This window comes from Nomascus leucogenys, chromosome 9, assembly GCF_006542625.1.
Source record: "Nomascus leucogenys isolate Asia chromosome 9, Asia_NLE_v1, whole genome shotgun sequence".
In the NCBI taxonomy this organism is placed as follows: Eukaryota; Metazoa; Chordata; class Mammalia; order Primates; family Hylobatidae; genus Nomascus; species Nomascus leucogenys.
Window position 1 is genome coordinate 60,552,750 of NC_044389.1, and position 18,697 is coordinate 60,571,446.

The window sequence follows — 18,697 nt, forward strand, 5'->3', positions numbered from 1 at the left end:
AGATTTTTGAAAATTAAACTTAAACATAGTTAACATTTACTGACAGATGACGATAAAATATTCAAGATATAAAACTATTAATACACATACTCACATTCTGTATGTTAGTAACTCTAGAGAAATCAACAAGAGCTATATCTAGAGTATGAATGACATGAGGGATCTCTCACTTTTTACTTTACATACCTTTAAACCATTGGACTATCCGTAAACATACAAATTTAATTTTTCTAATTTCTATAGAAGTGTCTCAAATTTTTCTATTGGAATATAAGCTTTGGGGGAAAAGACCTAATTTTCTAAGTCTACTAGTTTGGTAAAGTTTCTTTCCAGTCTCACCAAGCTATAATTATCTTCAATGTTGAGAAAATAAGAAACTGAAGTATCTGTTATATCTGACATAGTCACCTTTAAAGCAATTTGATCATAAGATAAATATCTGTAGCCAAATCTTCTAAGCTATCTTCTTTTCCTAGAAGTTTTATAGTGTCACTTTTAGCTATAGATTAAGTATTCACAATATTAAAAATTTTCCCCTTCAAAGAGCCATAAGCACTATATTACTAAATTCCCCTTCTATGAGTACAAGAGATACGTATTTCAGAACGTGAAAGTCTCTACTATTTAGAATTACTCTTCTGCAAATTAAAAGGGGAGTAAAACTCCAAAAGATATTCTCCACAATATCAGAAAAAAAAGTACCAAACTTTGGGAAGAATAAGATTGTAAAGGACATAAAAGTAAATAAAAACGGAGGGACTAAGTAAAAAGTTCAAAATTTCATATCAAAGATTACCTTTGATAATGAATAAACTGAAGTATGGTGAGAAAAGAAGCTTTGACACATATGCATGGTCTGAATAATTCAAATCAATACTCCAGGCCAAAATAATCTTTTCGTCTACAAAAAGTACAGGGGGAAAAAAGCCCTGATGTGGTCTCACTCCTTTGTTGCTTAAAATGTACTAGTAAACAATGAAATGCTCAAAGGCAGGCAGTAGGAAGGATAAAAAAGGTCTGTGTATTAAGTACGTAATGAGTTTCTGACTCTGAAGGAAGCTATAAATAATCTAAAATGCTAAAGAAAGTACCATGTAGATAAAAGATCCTGCTCTTACCCTGACAATGACTGAGATATAACAAAGAAACTAGAGGAAATGTGCCAAGTCCTTAACCTTAAAGACAAAAGAATCACACTCAAGAAGCTAAAAATATGATTCAAAAAGAGGGCCAAGTCATCATAATTTCTAAATTCAGCCTAACCAAAATATTCCCTATTTAAAAGAACTGTTTGAGATTAATGGCATATTAAAAAAGACTTTACATAGATTATCTGGTAAGTAAAAAAGACTGTGATAGAGAGCACAAAATATCCCAACAAATATATGATGCTTTATACAACGGTGCTATTTTCCTGCCCATATCCCTTAACTTTCCTCAAAAGAAAATAACTTTGCAATAAATAACAGCAAAATTCTCTTCACTTGTTTTGAGAAGGAAAAACTTGGGATGGTGTTTATTTTTAGTAAGAATATTTTACATTGCACTCACCTGCTCCAAATAGTTCTTTGTGGACCTCTAATACCACAGCGACACCAATGTTATCTTTTGTCATCACTCTGTTCAGCATAGCTTCGGATCCATCTGAATTAGCCATCGCCACTTGGTTAAATTCCACTGTATGCTTCTGCACCAATGTAAATCTAAAAGGTACATTATTATAATAATTTTAGGCACCTAGACTATCATGCTGAAAGATATTAACTGAAAGAAACATGACATTATGCATTGTCTCCCTTGTCATTTTCTAGCTGCAAGTGGCCATGTGATACAGTTCTGGCCACTAAGACACAAGAAGTCTGATTATTGTAAAAAGTTTCTCAGAGGCCCCACCTAACAAAGATAGCATATATATTCCTTCATGCTTTTATACCTTGCCCCTTACAGCTAGTGCTCGGAGAAATAATAACCATCTTGTGACCATGAAATAAGAAGCAAGAAGGCAAAAGCCAACCTTCTAAAAATGGGGAAGCAGCTGAACCAGTTCTGGACTGCCTATTTCTGGACTTCTTGTGTGAGAAAATCACCCTTCCCTCATTTGTTTAAGCTACTGCTAGAATTTTCTGGTATTTAAAGGTGCACATAATCTCAACTAAGTTAATGAGAAAAAGATAAAAAGAATACAATCCACCTACCCTGTTTGTAGTTTTATTTCTACCACATCAAGATATTTGTCAACAAAATGCAGGGGCACACCTTTATCTCAGCTAAAGAGTAACTGATTTTTCCATCTGACTTTTACTAGAAAGTTGCAATGGGGTATAAGTATTCTGAGAAACAGATTCTGCAAGATGAAGAAATGACTCTCTCTGTGATTACAGCTTCTGCACTAATAATATTTTCTTTCCTTCATTAATGCCAAATTATTAAGTATTGCAGAGTTGTAGGATTTAATAGAATTAGTTTAGTGCTGACATTTAATCGCAGTGGGATCTTGGTCAAGTCATTTAACCTTTTTCAGTCTAATTTTATTAATTTGTGAAATATTTATAAGTAATCAAAATCTACTAAATATATTACTTGCACTAGGTGTTCAGTGGAGAGAAGACATATTTAGTCTCATAACAGATCCCCTCCCCACTTTCCTTCAAGCTTTGAAAACAGAAGCTAGTTTCTGTTTCTTCAAAAATATTGACTTACTACGCCACAGGATGCTGTACTAAATGAAGCAATATTCCCTTCCCTCCTCCAATTCTGAATGTTTCAGATGGGCTGACAAGTGTAAAGGGTCAGTTTATGTGCCTATTTCTAACCCAGAGTGCTTAAAGTGACTATAGTTTCTACCCCCTAAAGAGGTAATCTATAAGCTTAAATATGAAAGATGAAAGTTACTAGGGTGAAGAATGGGCTTAACAGCATCCCAGGTAGAAGATGTGAAAGGTCCTGAGACAGCAAAAAGCATTGCAAGTTTATGTGTTAGAAAAGAATGGAAGGGTATGAAATGATGCTGAAGAGGAGAGATAAAAGTTCCAAGCTAGGACATGGTATCATTTGATCTATATTTTTTAAGATCACTTTAGCTGCTCAATTAAAGAACTGATAACTGGGACGCAGATTAGAAAGTCTGTGAGGTTATCTGAAAGAGAAATGATGGTGGCTTGAACAAAGGCAAGAGAAATCAAGAGGAGTAAGCAGATTCAAAATGTGTCCTATAGACAGGATTGACCATTGTCCATATCAGACTTCTTCAAACAATTTTAAGCTGTGGAATACCTTTTACAGTTTCTGGTGAGATTCCCACAGATAAAACAGATAAAAGCAGCATTATGTTAGAATAAATCAACCACTGAAAACAAGCAACCTATTTTGATGAGTATAAAAATTTGAAATCAGAGGACAGAGATGATATAGTTTTATATCAGTCTCAGTGTCCAATTTTTGTATTTTGTTTTGGTTACAGAGTATTATTAAAAATCCTGATGCACACAGCTATAAATGGTAAATAACTGGCCCTATACTCAGAAAAAAGAAGCAGGCATGAAGAAATTTGATTCAGAGGTCTGCACCAAAAACAAGTTAACTAAGCAGTACTTTATGAACACGTTAATGATTTCCAAAATGTTAAAACTTGTATTTGAAACATGTGAGTGAGCATGTTATTTTCAAATTACAGTTCAATTATTCATATTTAATTTTTGAGATATCTTCTAAATATTCACAGAACTTCTATGGTATACTTACAGGAACCTAGGATTCTGTACAAAAGTCTTAAAAATCCGGTTAATTATAATATTTTTATAACTGGAATAATTTTACTTCTACCAAAGCTAGGTCATTCTTTGGGGAGGAGGGGTGGGGGAGCACAGGACTCTAAAAGAAATATCTTAACTAAAATTTGCTTTCCTGTATTCTTCTCCCATTTTTTCCATTAAACCTAGCTCTAGATCTTTGCTTTAAAAGAATATACATTAAATCTAATTTCTCTTCTAAATGACACCACTTTAAATATCTGACAGTAGATGTCAATGCTCTCCCACCCTCCATGTCTTCTCCGGAAAAGACATGATCAGTTACTTATATGATGTGTGATGTTGTTCATCTGAACAATTTGTTTAAATTTGCTCAACAAATTTAAATTGAACTGACAACTGGGTCTGTCTTTTTGAAAAGTTCATTTGAACAACTCAAGTTTACCCAAAGGTGCAGTACCTATAACTGGGCATAAATGAACTACAGCCTTCTTCATTTTTTAACTGTACTTTTGTTAATAAAGAGTAAAACTTCAGTTTGGGGACAGCCATATTAATTATAAGCCAAACAGGAACTAATATATATCTGAAATGTTTTGATCTTTTTGCTCTTAAACAAGGTCTTGTCAGTCCTGCATTTATAGGTACTTCAAAACACGTGGAAAAAATGATACATTAAATATGTTTATTGTGGAGATATGAGAACAAAGAAAACTAAGTCACTTATAACCCAATACCTCCATTTAAAAGTTAATATATTTCCCCAGACTTTTCTCTACACACATACACACACAGATATTTTTACGCAATTAGAACAATACTATCCTATCAGGGACATTTCCTATAACATTTAATATTCTTCCAAATCAATTTTGATGACTGGATTATAGTCCACTCTACAGATTCACCATAATTTATTTAACCTGTGTTGGACATTTAAGTTACTTCTTACACATTTTAACTAATGCCGTAATGAACATTGCTACATATATTTTTCTGTGGTCTCAGCTGATTCTTGTCCCTCCCTCTTTTTATTCCTTCCATTAATAATCTAAGAGCAGCAATCTTTACCTCAGTTAAGTATCACTTCATGAATTTCTGCTCATTAGTTCACCTATTCGGATATTAAGTGCTCTGAAACTTCATCCTATTTAATTTTTAATTTTTACAGATATATAAGACAGGTGTACAAATTTATGGGATATAATTCTATTTTTCTATTGGATATAATTCTATTTTTCTAATAGATTAAATATCCCTGCCAGCTTTTGGACATTTATAAATGTTATGAGCATGCATTCTCTTCTCTCAAAATAATTAAATTTCTCAATAGGACAGAATAATAAAAATAATAATGAAAGCTACCGTTATTGAGGATCTATCCAATCTCAAGATTTGTGTTAAGTACTTCAAATATGTTAGTCCTAAAATTTGCACATGGAGATATACTGCTCAGATTCCTCATCAGTCCTTCAGGGATTGCTTCAGTTGCAGAAAGCTGCCTACTCATGGTCACATACTTCTAGGAGCACCACCATCCAATTAGAAATCAAAAGCAAAAGTTAAAAGTCCAGGGATTTGGGCCCCTTGTGGTTTAACTCTCACAGGCCACATAAGCTCTGAAGCTCCCTGTTGAGTCACCTGAGGCAGTCAGGCCTGCAACACTTCACTTTTCTTCATATGTCCAGTTCTGCTTCCTCCCCTTTCTTTCCACAGGTGTTGATGTCTAATAAACTCCTGAACACCAAACTATCTCTGAATCTCCTTTCTGGAGAATCCACATTGCAGCAGGAGGTATTACTATTGCCATTACAAAGATGAAGAAAACTGAGGCTGGGCAAGTCTGTCTTTTTGAAAAGTTTGATAGTTCATCCATCCCCCAAATCCTAGAATTTTTTTCTCTAATCCAATATTTATAACAGATTACCTTTGCCAGTTCTCTAACCACACTTCTGTAAGATCTTTAATACCATAAGATATAATTATCTTCATTTGAAAACCTAACTAGTTAGTGCAGTTTAGTGACTCTCTTGGCTTACCAATCTCACCTTGGTTTGCCATTCTCCTCTTTACCTGGTCCTAGTGTTTCTACTTTGAGGAAAATTCTTCTCAATAGAAATCATGAAAGCAAAACATAAATTGTATATAGCCGTTTTCTGTTGATCGTCAATTACTGATGATACAGTCTGCAGTGGGTCCATTCCTTCCTTGTTATTTACAGTGCATAATGTTAGTTAAAATATCCTCCTCATTGCCTTAGCACTTTCACCCAGCCTTTTCTTTTTCTTAAGTTTCTTGGTAATGATCATAGGTTCATAAAACTTTTTTAAAAATACATGATTAGTTATTGATTTTTCTTCATTTAAATAACAATTCTTTAAACATAAATCTTGAGCAACCACTGGGTTATCAGATGCTTGCAACTATCCTTCCAACTTTCCTTCTCATTGGTATATACTGCCATACTTTTGACTTTTAAAACTTCTCAACCTTTTAAAGGTATCTTGTTTTTAGTGTCTTGGTTTCAGAAGTCCAGAAAAGCAAAACTAGTCGTCCTAAACAGGATGCATATGTCATTATAACTAACACTCCCTTCCACTGCCACTGAGAAACTCTAGGGCACACATTCTCACTCAAGTTTTATCACTTCAGCTTCACCAAGGGTTGAAAAACCAAAGAGAGAGTTGAAAACTAGTTGAACCAAATAAAGTTCCTTCTTTCTAGTAAATAAGAGTGTTGACTTGTTTCTTGAACTTTAAGACTTTCTCAGATAGTCTGTTTTTAAAAGAATGAGATTTCTAGCATTAGTGCTGATGGCTGTAATCTTCTACAATTTATCTTATTTCCTTGTTTATAACTGTAATACATTTATAATATAGTAAGATATAATTACCCATATTCTATCCCTACTACCTTAACAATGCTACTTCTTACATTCCCTTCCCATACAAACCAAATGCACTCTCTTCTGCATCTACTTTCTTTCTCACAGATTTCCATACAGATTCCATAACATTTTGAAATACAGAGGTTTTCTGCCATTCTTTCTATTATTAGATGTTTCTTCTCAATTAGACATATTGGTTTATAGTTACCTTCCAATCATTGTTCCAAGCCATACAGCCTTGGTAATATGGAAAATCTTAAACTTGTCTCTTTCGATACATTAGTTTACTATTCACACTCTGTGACTGGTATACAGATGCTAAAAGCATTATTCCTGATGATATTTTATTCTAAGAATTCTTCTGTATATTCACATTTTTGAAAAAAAACTAGACGAAAGATCAAATGGGTAAAAGAAAGAACATATATTAATATAATAAAGACTGCTATGACCAAAAAATCCCCCTATATGATTTGAGAAGTATTATTAGATTGGATGTTTCATGTGCAAAACAAACACGTCCAGAACAGTCCTTCAAATAAAGATATAACTCAATTTCTTACCAACTTGTAGTCTAAAAACAACTTTGTGGGCTGTGACATAATTAATTAATACTAGAGAGGACACTGACTGCCAACTATGAGAAACTAAAGCAATCTATAGGATTTAAGTAATATTCCCTCCCTGAATTCATTTACAAGTAAAAAGGGACAATGTAATACACAGTCCAGACAATAGTATAATCACAAAAAGTTAACTCTGACCCTTTCTGGATCACATCCCAACACTGTTAAAACCAAACCAAATATAAGTTCTTACTATATTCAGTAAAAAATGCTATAAAATGTGTTCTTGGTCCCTTTAAGTAATCATGGGAGTGTCAGAAGGTAACTAACTGGAAAAGGTAAGCTGAGAGACTAGGTTAAATAAGGAAGTAGATAAATAATATCCTATATTCGTACCGCTTTTTTTTCTTTTTTTTGAGATGGAGTCTTGCTCTGTCACCCAGGCTGGAGTGCAACGGCACGATCTTGGCTCACTGCAATCTCTGCCTCCGGGGTTCAAGCAATTCTCTGCCTCAGCCTCCTGAGTAGCTGGGATTACAGGCGCCCACCATCAAGCCCAGCTAATTTTTCTATTTTTAGTAGAGACAGGTTTTCGCCATCTTGGCTAGGCTGGACTTGAACTCCTGACCTTGTGATCTACCTGCCTCAGACTCCCAAAGTGCTGCCATTATAGGGGTGAGCCACCGCGCCTAGCCTGTACAGCTCTTTTAACCACTGAAAGTGCATCCACATTCATTATTTTAACCCCATAAGAAACCTCTAAAGTGGAACAGTTATTATCTATATTTGAAAGGTACAGAAACTGTAGTACAAAGTCATGTTATGATCCAGATTGAATAGAAATTACCAGAAGAGTACAAATCAAAATCTCATTTTCAAAAAAATCCTATGTACAAATTCTAAATGCAACAACCACCTATGACACAGGAAATTAATAACTGAGAGACCAGTGAGATAGGAGTATCACAACAGTAATGATACTGTACCATTTTGGAATGATACTATGACCTCTGAAAACCCTCTTTCCAAGCACAAAACTATCTGTGATAATAGAAGGAAAAAAAGCAAGGACTTGGCCTTACCTGGTACCTCTGAGAATGGAAGCAGGTTAGGAAGTACAGCAAGAACTAAGTGCCATGACAACCTAAGTTCCCAATCCTATGATAAGAGATTGCCTCTTCACAGTGCAATGATCACACTGTTCTAAATTGCTGTTTTCATCTCTCCCTTTCTCGTTGACTTGAAATAAAGCAATAAGGAGGTCAGAACTGCTAACCTCAGGAACAGCAAGTCTAGCATATAGGTCTGCTTTCATCTTCATTTTTTCCCCTACTATTAAGTTATGTATCTGGCTCCAAGATCCAATTTCTACTTAATGGTTAAGTCTATAGGACAAAACATGGCAAAAAAGAAATTTAAATTATGAGTCTAAAGCATATATCTACAGCCAGGCACAGTAGATCATGCCTGTAATCCCAGCATTTTGGGCGGCCGAGGAGGGCAGATCACCTGAGGTCGGGAGTTTGAGGCCAGCCTGACCAACATCCCATTTCTACTAAAAATACAAAATTAGCCAGGCGTGGTGGCGCATGCCTGTAATCCCAGCTACTCGGGAGGCTGAGGCAGGAGAATTGCTTGAACCCGGGAGGCGCAGGTTGTGGTGGGCCAAGATCACGCCACTGCACTCCAGACTGGGCAACAAGAGTGAAACTCCGTATCAAAAAAAAAAAAAAAATGTATTTACAACTCAGTTTCTACATATACATTATATACATATAAAAAACATATGCATATGTATCAATGTATTTTATAAAATGCTTTGGAATGTAAATAATACTTGTTAAAAGACAAAGCAAAAGCTGAGCTCTGGCATTTTATCGCTCAAAGTTCTATTTTCTAGTATCTCTGTGCATCTAACTCCCAAAAAATGATGTTCATAATGATGACCAAACAGGTGCTGCCAAATCCTGAAGTAGATTCTGAATCCCCCAAAACTAAACTAGAATAATATGATTTAAAGAATAGTGTATTATATTCTAATTATCTGAATATTGTTAACTTGTGTCCTAGCCTTTACTAAACAATACTCTATCCTTCCTTCATGATGGATTAGAGATTTTTATTATAGTATTTTGCTATAAATGGTAATTATGGTAGTTTCCATTTATTGTTGTGTATTCTGTAGCAGTTTTTCTTGTATGATTAAACAGTCATCAATGAAGATGAGGAATGATCAGATACTCTGACTACAGAAGAAAGAGACTGAGAGTAAGTACAGTGTCGACTACTCTTCCACAATTATCTTTGTTAGTTCTGTAACCTCTACAAAAATGATCTAACAAGATAAGAATATACAAATGAAGAAACAGGTCCAGAAATGGTAAGTCTTTCAATATTATATAGCTAAATAAATAGAAGAAGCACCTGGCTTCAAAACTCACAGTCTTTTTTTTTGCCCTATGTTATATTTCCAATCTGAAGAAAGAATAAAGGCAGGGTAGAATACTTTAAATTCCAAATAGTTGGCACTGAATAGTCAGCTAAGACATGGATAAATATCCGATACTGGGACGAAAGGTGGTTTTGCTCTACCTATAGGAGGTTACAGTCCTGTCATTCCAGGAAAGAAGTTGAAAAGAGGTACAATATACTGATGTATCACACTCAGTCTTAATCTGTTGCCAGATCCATGTTACTATTCAGGAAAAAAGAGTTGAGGAAGAAAAGAAAAACAGGTGATGCATCTAAGTACTTCCTATGTGCTCATTACTTAACTAGTTCACAGCATTTTTAACAATTCAAGAATCAATTTGCAAATACCCAGATAACAGTTCTAATTGTTATTTCAAAGCCTTAACTACTTCTAGTAAATTGTTAAAGAATTTTAGATTTTTCCTCTCAAAACTGTGAGAGTAATAATAAAAATCTTCCATATTATCTTGAAAGAAACTATAGCAAATAGAAAAAGAGCCTGATGTTAGATGTCTCAAGTTTACTGGTGCATTTTTTTTTAAGCTATGGTGTTTCAAGGGGATTTGTGTATGAACATAGGTAACAAATATCGTCAGGCACGGTGGCTTACGCCTGTAATCCCAGCACTGTGGGAGGCTGAGGTGGGCGGATTGCTTGGGCCCAGGAGTTCAAGACCAGTCTACGGCAACACAGCAAGACCCCATCTCTACAAAAAATACAAAAATTAATCAGGTATGGTGGCATGCACGTGTAGTCTCAGCTACTCAGGGTGCTGAGGTGACAGAATCACCTGAGCCTGGGGAGGTTAAGGCTGCAGTGAGCCATGATCGCCACTGCACTCTAGCCTGGGTGACAGAGTAAGACTCTGAGACCCTGTCTAAAAACAAAAGCAAATGTCAAATTCAGAGCAATTTTTCTAAATGAGGTAATCTTATAAGAGCTATTAGTGATATCAAAAGCTCAAACAAGAAGCCTAAAGATTCAGTTTATTACAGTAGTTAAAAGCATGGACTATGAAATCAGACTACTGTGTAACTTGAGCAAGTTATTGAACTTGGCTGTACCTTGGTTTCCTCATCTTTAAAAACAAGGAAATAGCTGTATAGCTGCCTGTAACGGTTGCTTTAAAATTTGAACAAGACAATTAATATACACAATTCGAAAAGGCTGACAGATGGTAAACACTCTGAAAGTATGGTCATATACCAGATAGCAAGATTTCAGTCAACAAGGGACTACATGCCGACGGTAGTCCCACAAGACTATAATGGAGCTGAAAAATTCCTATTACCCAGTGATGTTGTAGCTGTCTTAACATCACAGCACATTACCTTTTTTACGTCTAGATATGTTTAGACTCAAATGCCATTGTGTTACAATTGTCTGTTTACTACAGTAACATGCTGTACAAGTTTCTAGCCTGGGAACAATAGGCTATACCTTATAGCCTAGGTATACAGTAGGCTGTACCATCTAGGTTTGTGTAAGTGCACTCCATGATGTTCCCACAACAACAAAATCACCTAATGACGCATTTCTCAGAACATATTCCTGTAGTTAAGAGATATGTAGTTTTAATAGAATTATTCTAAAATGCATAAAAAATTACCAAACCATTAGAAGAATTTAGTATATTCTGACCTCAAATACTACAAGGCTTTGTACTAATTATCAACCAAAATAAGAATATCTCTACTACAAATTCATGGAAAAGATAGGAAAGTAGGCATGGATAAATGAGAAGTGGACCAAATATCTTTCAAATTCACTGAATTTGTTTACTTAAAATAGCATGTCATGCTGGTAATATGCCTGGATCAATAAAAACAGATTCGCTTTGATAAAATAGATGTAAAATGGGGAAATACTGGAAAATAACTGTAAGCATGTATATGCTTATCCTGTAAGATGATTCCCTAATGTATCAAATCCAAACTATTAACCATGGGATTCAACCTCTATCAGATGTCATGTTTCATTTTCCATTGCCCTGTCTCAGTCAACCCTTTTAACTCTCTACCTCCATATGCTCTGTGCCTGCCTCTCTTATCTACCCAAGCAGATCTCTATCTTATATTACACCATATGATATTGTAATTGTCTTATATGCCTAGTTTTTCCTACTGGATTTGAGCATTCAGTGAGATTAGGAACTATGTCTTGACTATCTTTGTGTCTGTTGTGTCTAGCACAGGACTTATCACAAAGCAAATGCTCAGTATACATTTAGTGAATATATGATTTTAAAATGAATGATTCTCAAAAATCAGTTATTAAAAAAAAAATCACAGAAAAGAAACCCAGATCACTTATGGCTAACCTTAAAAGGTATCACTTTCTTTTTTTACACAAAAACTAATATTTTACTTCATGAAAATATGTTCTGAAATATGAGACCATTCGAGTCTGTATCTCTTAAAATGTTTAGTGTTATTTGGTAATAAAAGCATAAGGAATAATACAATAAATATCCTTATACACAGCCTGAGAAATGAAACATTAACAACAGTTTTAAGTTGCATAATACTTGTTTTCTAGCTTTCTGTTGATTTTATAGGGCCAAACCAAAGACAATTTTAAAGTGTAAGAATTTAAATAAATAAAAGTACACCACTGTGCTTTGTTTCCTTAACTTACTTTTCTGTTTTGAAGAATATTGCACAACCATCTACATGCTTTCTCTCCTGCTCAGACATGATTTTGGCACGTGACTTTGGAGAAAAAAATCCATCATATCCACGCTCCTTCAATGCTGGCAGAAAGAGAGTGAAGTATTGCTCTGTTTCCACTTCCTGAGATGAAAGAAAAGTTATCATCTATATGACAGAGGGAAAATGCTGATTAAGATATAAAGATGTTCAGCATTATGAGTAAGATGTAACTTAGTAAAAATAATTCACATAGCAAATATTATCTTACTATCTTACCTGATCGCTAGCAGCTGCTACTTGACAATGGCAGCTTTTTAAACATGAAAGAACCAGAAAGGTGGCATGATTTTCTCATGCTCACACAGATAGTAACAGGAGTAGGACTACATCCCAAGGTCTCTTGATTCCCAATTTATAGTTCATTCCATTATACTTTACTTCCTCAAGACTGGCAACTAAACAAAGCAAGTTGGGTATATGATAGATTCTGTGATAGGGAATAGTATGTTTTATATATAAAAAGGTAATTTAAAAAACTGCATATCCTTCTGAACTATGGTGGAAAGAAATGATACCCAAGAGTGAGAAACGTAAAATCTATCCACAAAAAATTCTACTTTAAGAAATTTTTAAGTACCTAAATCGCAATCATCCAATGGCCTCTATTAATTTGATAATTATTAGTCTATTTTATTCTTTGACTCATAAAATATTTTAACAGGTCTTTCGAAATGAAATAAATATGAAGATAATTTATGTATGCAGATGTTTCTAACAGCATGAGTTTATGACAGCAAAAACCCATAAACAACTAAATGTGTCCAATGGTATGGGAAAAGCTAAATCAATATACATTCATATAATTAATGAGTTTTGAAAAATTTTGGTAACATGGAAAATCCATTAAGTACAATAAATAAGAAACAAAATGTATCTGTAAGTATATTTTGTTTATTTAATGTGTAGAAGAAAAATACTCCAGAAGTTTTAACACAACTATCTTATGACATGAAATTAGGTATTTCCCTCCATCATGCTTTATATTTTTTCAAAATTTTCAACTTCTCTGGAATGATCTCTTTTTAATACAGTATAGTATTATAGCATTGCTTTTATAATAAGACAATTTTCTTAAATTATGTTTTATCCTTCAAGCTGCTATATTTAGGAGGGTGTGAGGCTGTTATCACCACAAACACTAAACCAAGAAGTAGACAAGAAACTACAATAGCCTGATTTTGTTTGCCTCCTCCTCTCCCCAATTCTCTGTTAGTCTCAGTATTTAGAAGAAATTTTATTTTAATTTTAAAAGATTTTTGCTTTTTTCCCAAGCAACATAAAAATACATTATCAAGCTACTCTGTTACATAAAAAATTTTTTAATAATTTTTCCTCTCAGGCTATGATGAAAAGAATGTGTGAAATTGTAACACACAACTTTTTTTTTTTTTTTTTTTTTTGAGACAGAATCTCACTCTGCCATCCAGGCTGCAGTGCAGTGGTGCGATCACTGATCACTGCAACCTCTGCTTCCTGGGTTCAAGCGATTCTCATGCCTCAGCCTCCCCAGTAGTTGGGATGACAGGTGCACGCCACCTCGCCTGGCTAATTTTTGCATTTTTAGTAGATATGGGGTTTCGCCAGGCTGTCTCAAACTCCTGACCCCAAGGGATCCACCCGCCTCGGCCTCCCAGAGTACTGGGACTATAGGCGTGAGCCACCATGCCCGGCCTGTAACACATAACATTTTTAAACACCTTTAAGAAATAGTAAGTTTTTGAGTTGATGAATATGTTAATTAGCCTCATTTGATCATTTAAAAAAATATATGTATCAAAACATCACAGTGTACCCCATAAACATATACAATTATTTGTCAATTAAAACTTTTTAAACCTTTAAGCACTTAACATGTTTTGAAAGTTGCTAAGAAAAAAGTTACTAAAAACTACTCAAACATCTTTTTGGCTAATCATTAGCTAAATTTTGAAGCAACAAAACACATTTCATGAAAAGATGCTGCTTCTTCAGTAAAGTTCAATTAATAAAGTGCTATAAAACAGAAGAATCTAAATTTCAGAGATGGTTTATAAAGTAAGGTAAGGCAAATACGCATGATTTATAGTACAATATATTAAAATATGTCTGTTTAAGGAATAACTGTGGGCAAGCTTTTTTTTTTTAAACAGACTCCAATACAAGGTAAATTTATATTCCTAAAAGACTAGCAATCTTCTGTGGTTTTCTCTTTCAGCAATACCAATGATCATGAGGTGAATATTAACATGAATAATGGGTAAGATTATTTCCACTTAAGAAAATAGTAAATAAATATAAGTAGGTGGTTGTATTCAGTCAGCAAAATAGTTTCACTATGGAAATGTCTTAAATGCTTATTTAAATTGTCCATTTTTTTAAGAGAAGGAGAGAAAACAATTCTTTTTGAGCTTTGGCTCTAAACACAGGATCTCTCCCAGTGGTCAGATCTTTTCTTATGTTTAAGTTCACCTTTTAAGTTAAAGACAGTTTAATTTCTATGGTGTTACCTGAAGACTAATGATATCTGCGTCACAGTTAACAATTTCTTCCATAATTCCCTTTTTCCTGTATTCCCAGTTTAATGCCCAGGATGGGCAATAGCCATATAGCTGCCGGGTAGCGTATTTATCACATAACACATTGTAACACATAACCGTGAATGATGCTAAGAAGTGGGAGAAAAAACAACAGACAAACGGGAGAAAATTAGGCAACTTTTTCTAAAGCAATATCATGTGTACACCTGCACAAGCACACACACATACGCCACATATCATCATTGTAAAATGCCTAGGCAAGATTAAGATTGCTAATCTACTAAAACATCATTGGAGTCCATCATACAAAATTTATTTTACTAAGTCTAGAATTAGACTAACAGTTCATATTTGAGAGGTTTAAGGAAATTTATTTTAATAAAAAATTTAAATTTTAAATCTGCTAATTTTTTGCTTATAACTTTGAGAAAAGCTTCTTTAAATGAGTGGAACAAAAGTAAACTGTAGTTGCATTTTAATTAAAGAGCTCTAATCTCATTACTTCTTATTAACAAAATAGCTAAGTATTTTTTTGTGCCTCCTACTGCTATCATTACTTTGAAGCAGAAGAGTATGGACTAACAAAATTTAGTTGTAAGAGAATCATTTTTGTCAATCAAATGTTCATTTCTGAAATAAAATGCTCATTTTAAAACGTCCTTTAACTATAAAAAGACTGTGAGCAAACTAATAGTAGAAGATGGTTTGCATCCTTGCTACTCAAAAGTGTGCTGTGAAGACCAGCAGCATCAGTAATCAATCACCTGGGAATTTAGAAATGCAGAATCTGTGGCCCCATAAACACCTCTTTTGGACAGGATGTACGATTTAACAAAACCCCCAGGTGATTCATATGCACTTGCATGTTAAAGTCTGAAAAGCCCTAATTTTTATCAGTAATTCTCCATCTTGGCTGCATAGTAGAATCACTTTGTAGACCTTATAAAGAAAAATGCTGAAGTAAGGGTCTGACTCCAGACTAATTCAGTCGGAATATTAAGAGTCTAGCTATTCGTATTTTTAAAAAGCATCCCAGCATCCCAGGTGATTATAATGAACAGACATGGTTGAGAATCACTTATTTAAATAAGACGTGAGGAATTCAAAGTGAAGTGACACTTGATTCAAGTTGGTTCTGTTTCAGATGATGGAAAAGGTATTAAGAGAAACTCAGTTCAGTCCCCTGGGGGTCTGACTGGTGACCATTTTGTACACTGGGAGCTAAATTTCAATTTGAGTTGACTTGTATTTTCTGAATATTTATCTTGGAAATGACCCAGCATCATTTCCAAGCCACTACGCTGTGAAGTAAGCACCCTGAATTTACCTTACTATGCTTCTCAGGATTTGAAATGCCATTTGGAAGTAAGGCGAAAGAGGCAGATTGCCATTTGCTTCATTCAGTTTTTTCCTAAGACTTTGTAAAATGAGATTTCATTAAAAAGATCAGAGATCTCAATTTTTACAATATAGCCAAAACTCTTTATATCCCTGCCAGTGCCTGAGAATGAAGCAGCAATTTTTAAACAGAAGTGAAAACTACCTAAGTGTTATTACCAAGGCTTGATTTCCATATAGTTTATCATTTTTTTAAGCAATAAATCACCCTTAGCCACCATGATGTATTATAATTATACACATCCCTCTATGCATCAGAAGTAAAATGCATTTTTAACAGTAACTTTTTTTCAGCACTCAGATCCTACTCAGAGAAGCACCATACCTCACAAGAAAAGTCCACACTAGTTTTTCAATAAAGAAAACCCAAGAACAGATTACTTTGAGAATTCAGCAATTAATGAAAATTTGTTTCTATTGTTCCTTTTCTTAATGGAAATGTAGCTGTGCAATATTAGAAAATCTTTTCTTCAAGACTGTGTTCACTCATATTCAAAAGGGATTACTACGAAGAATTAGAAAATGGTGTTTTTAACATCAGAAGGGAATAATTAATTATACAACAGGAAAGGCCAAGTATAAAATAAATCTATCTAGCTTTAAGTTTTGTAGAAAACCTTAGGTACTCCTTTCACTTAAACACCAACATGCAACCTGATAGTAAAAATGTTATTCATAACATTGACACAGTGCCTCTTAAAACAAGCTGATATTACAGCTCTGGAGTGGTTTGGTTTTAAAATTATTACCTCTGAAAGACACAAAAATGTACTGCATATTATAATATTTTGTAGTGTTATTAAAATGCAAATAGAACCATGAAGAGGCTACATATCCCACATTTCCAAATACTTAAAGACTTGTTCTGAATCCTCTTAACTTAAAAAAAGCCCAAAACTCACAAACAAAAGGACTTTATATTGCTCAAAATATATATAAAGTCTAATTGTGATTTACCCTTTAACAATTAATTATCTTGTTTTTTTTTGAGACAGGGTCTTGTTCTGTCTCCTACGCTGGAGTGCAATGGCAAAATCTTGGCTCACTGTATGTAAACTCCGCATCCCAGGTTCAAGCAATTCTCGTGCTTCAGCCTCCTGAGTAGCTGGGATTACAGGAGTGTGCTACCACGACCTGGCTAATTTTTGTGTTAAAAGTAGAGATGGGGTTTCACCATGCTGGCCAAGCTAATCTTGAACTCCTGGCCTCAACAGATCTGCCCGCCTTGGCCTCCCAATGTGCTGGGATTACAGGCATGAGCCACAGTGCCCAGCCAAAATTTATTAATGTAGTACTATTCCGTGACTGGTTTAATCTTCATATCCAAACACTTACAATTTTCATTTAATTTTAAAATGAAATTAGATATCATGGAAATTATTACTCTTGATTTAAAAAAGACATTTCTAAAAATGGTAATTCATAACTTATTTTAAGTAGAATTCCCAAGCCTAAAATATCAAATATGAAGAATGTCAAACCATTATTGGTCCCTGCAAACAGATAAAGGCTTATGTTTTCTACATTACTTCAGTTCTAGAAATGCTAGATTATATCCTTATATTGATCAAATACCATGTACTATTTCTACACCCCTGGGCTGGTATTATACTTTGTTGCCAGTATAGTAAATATATGCTCAGTCTACATTATTCTTCCATAAATGTTATCTACCTCTCAAGAAAGATCAAGTACTTCTCAGTAGTTTAAAATTTTTCACAAGAAAAATCATTGTTCTCATTTTTCTTAAATCACCCAATACTCTGTGAAGATGCCATTTGGAAAGCTGTATTATAGAAATAATTTTAAAACCAAGGACTGCATTGCTGTGAAAGATAAAGGCACCTATTGACAGGTCTATCTTAATGTGGACTTTTTAAAAGTCTATCCATCAGTATTTTTAAAAGCATCTACCCATGAGAGGTAAGAATGAAGGCTTATTTATTACAGATCATGAAGCCCAAATAACATTTTAAGTATTTCTGAAAAATAAAAAAGGAAGAATGAGAAAAACTATTTACCTGATGGCAGAATTTGGTCTCGTTCTTTTAATGTAATCCATGGCCTCGGAGGAAGCTGCTCTGGATGAACTGAAAAAAAGTTTGTAAATATAGGTTAATTTCATGTGTTTCTGAAATCTGAAATGTGTTTATAATGTCAAAAACATTTCTGTTTTCTATTCTGCTGTAACGGCCTGCAAACTGACTTAATCTAATGCTGAAATTTAATGAAGATTTAGGAGCCAAAGGAAATTTAAGAAAAGCTATGCAGAGAACACAGAACTAATACAAGAAAATAACATTAGGAAATTCATTAATGGCATTTTCACTTACATGGTATTTATAAAAAGTACCTATTTAAAACCCTATGTAAAATCTTAAGTCTCTAATTATATATG

The 18,697-nt window shown here is 34.1% G+C and overlaps 1 protein-coding gene across 1 annotated transcript in view; it reads right to left on the reverse strand.

Moving 5' to 3' along the window:
- The window catches only part of CNOT6L (CCR4-NOT transcription complex subunit 6 like), a 107,664-nt gene that overhangs the window by 16,414 nt on the left and 72,553 nt on the right, over nt 1-18,697 (reverse strand). The window contains exons 6-9 of the mRNA XM_030819037.1: nt 18,321-18,389; nt 14,872-15,029; nt 12,312-12,466; nt 1,552-1,703 (exon numbers count right to left, since the gene is read on the reverse strand). Coding sequence (XP_030674897.1) covers nt 1,552-1,703; nt 12,312-12,466; nt 14,872-15,029; nt 18,321-18,389 — 534 coding nt within the window. The remainder of the gene's footprint in view (nt 1-1,551; nt 1,704-12,311; nt 12,467-14,871; nt 15,030-18,320; nt 18,390-18,697) is intronic.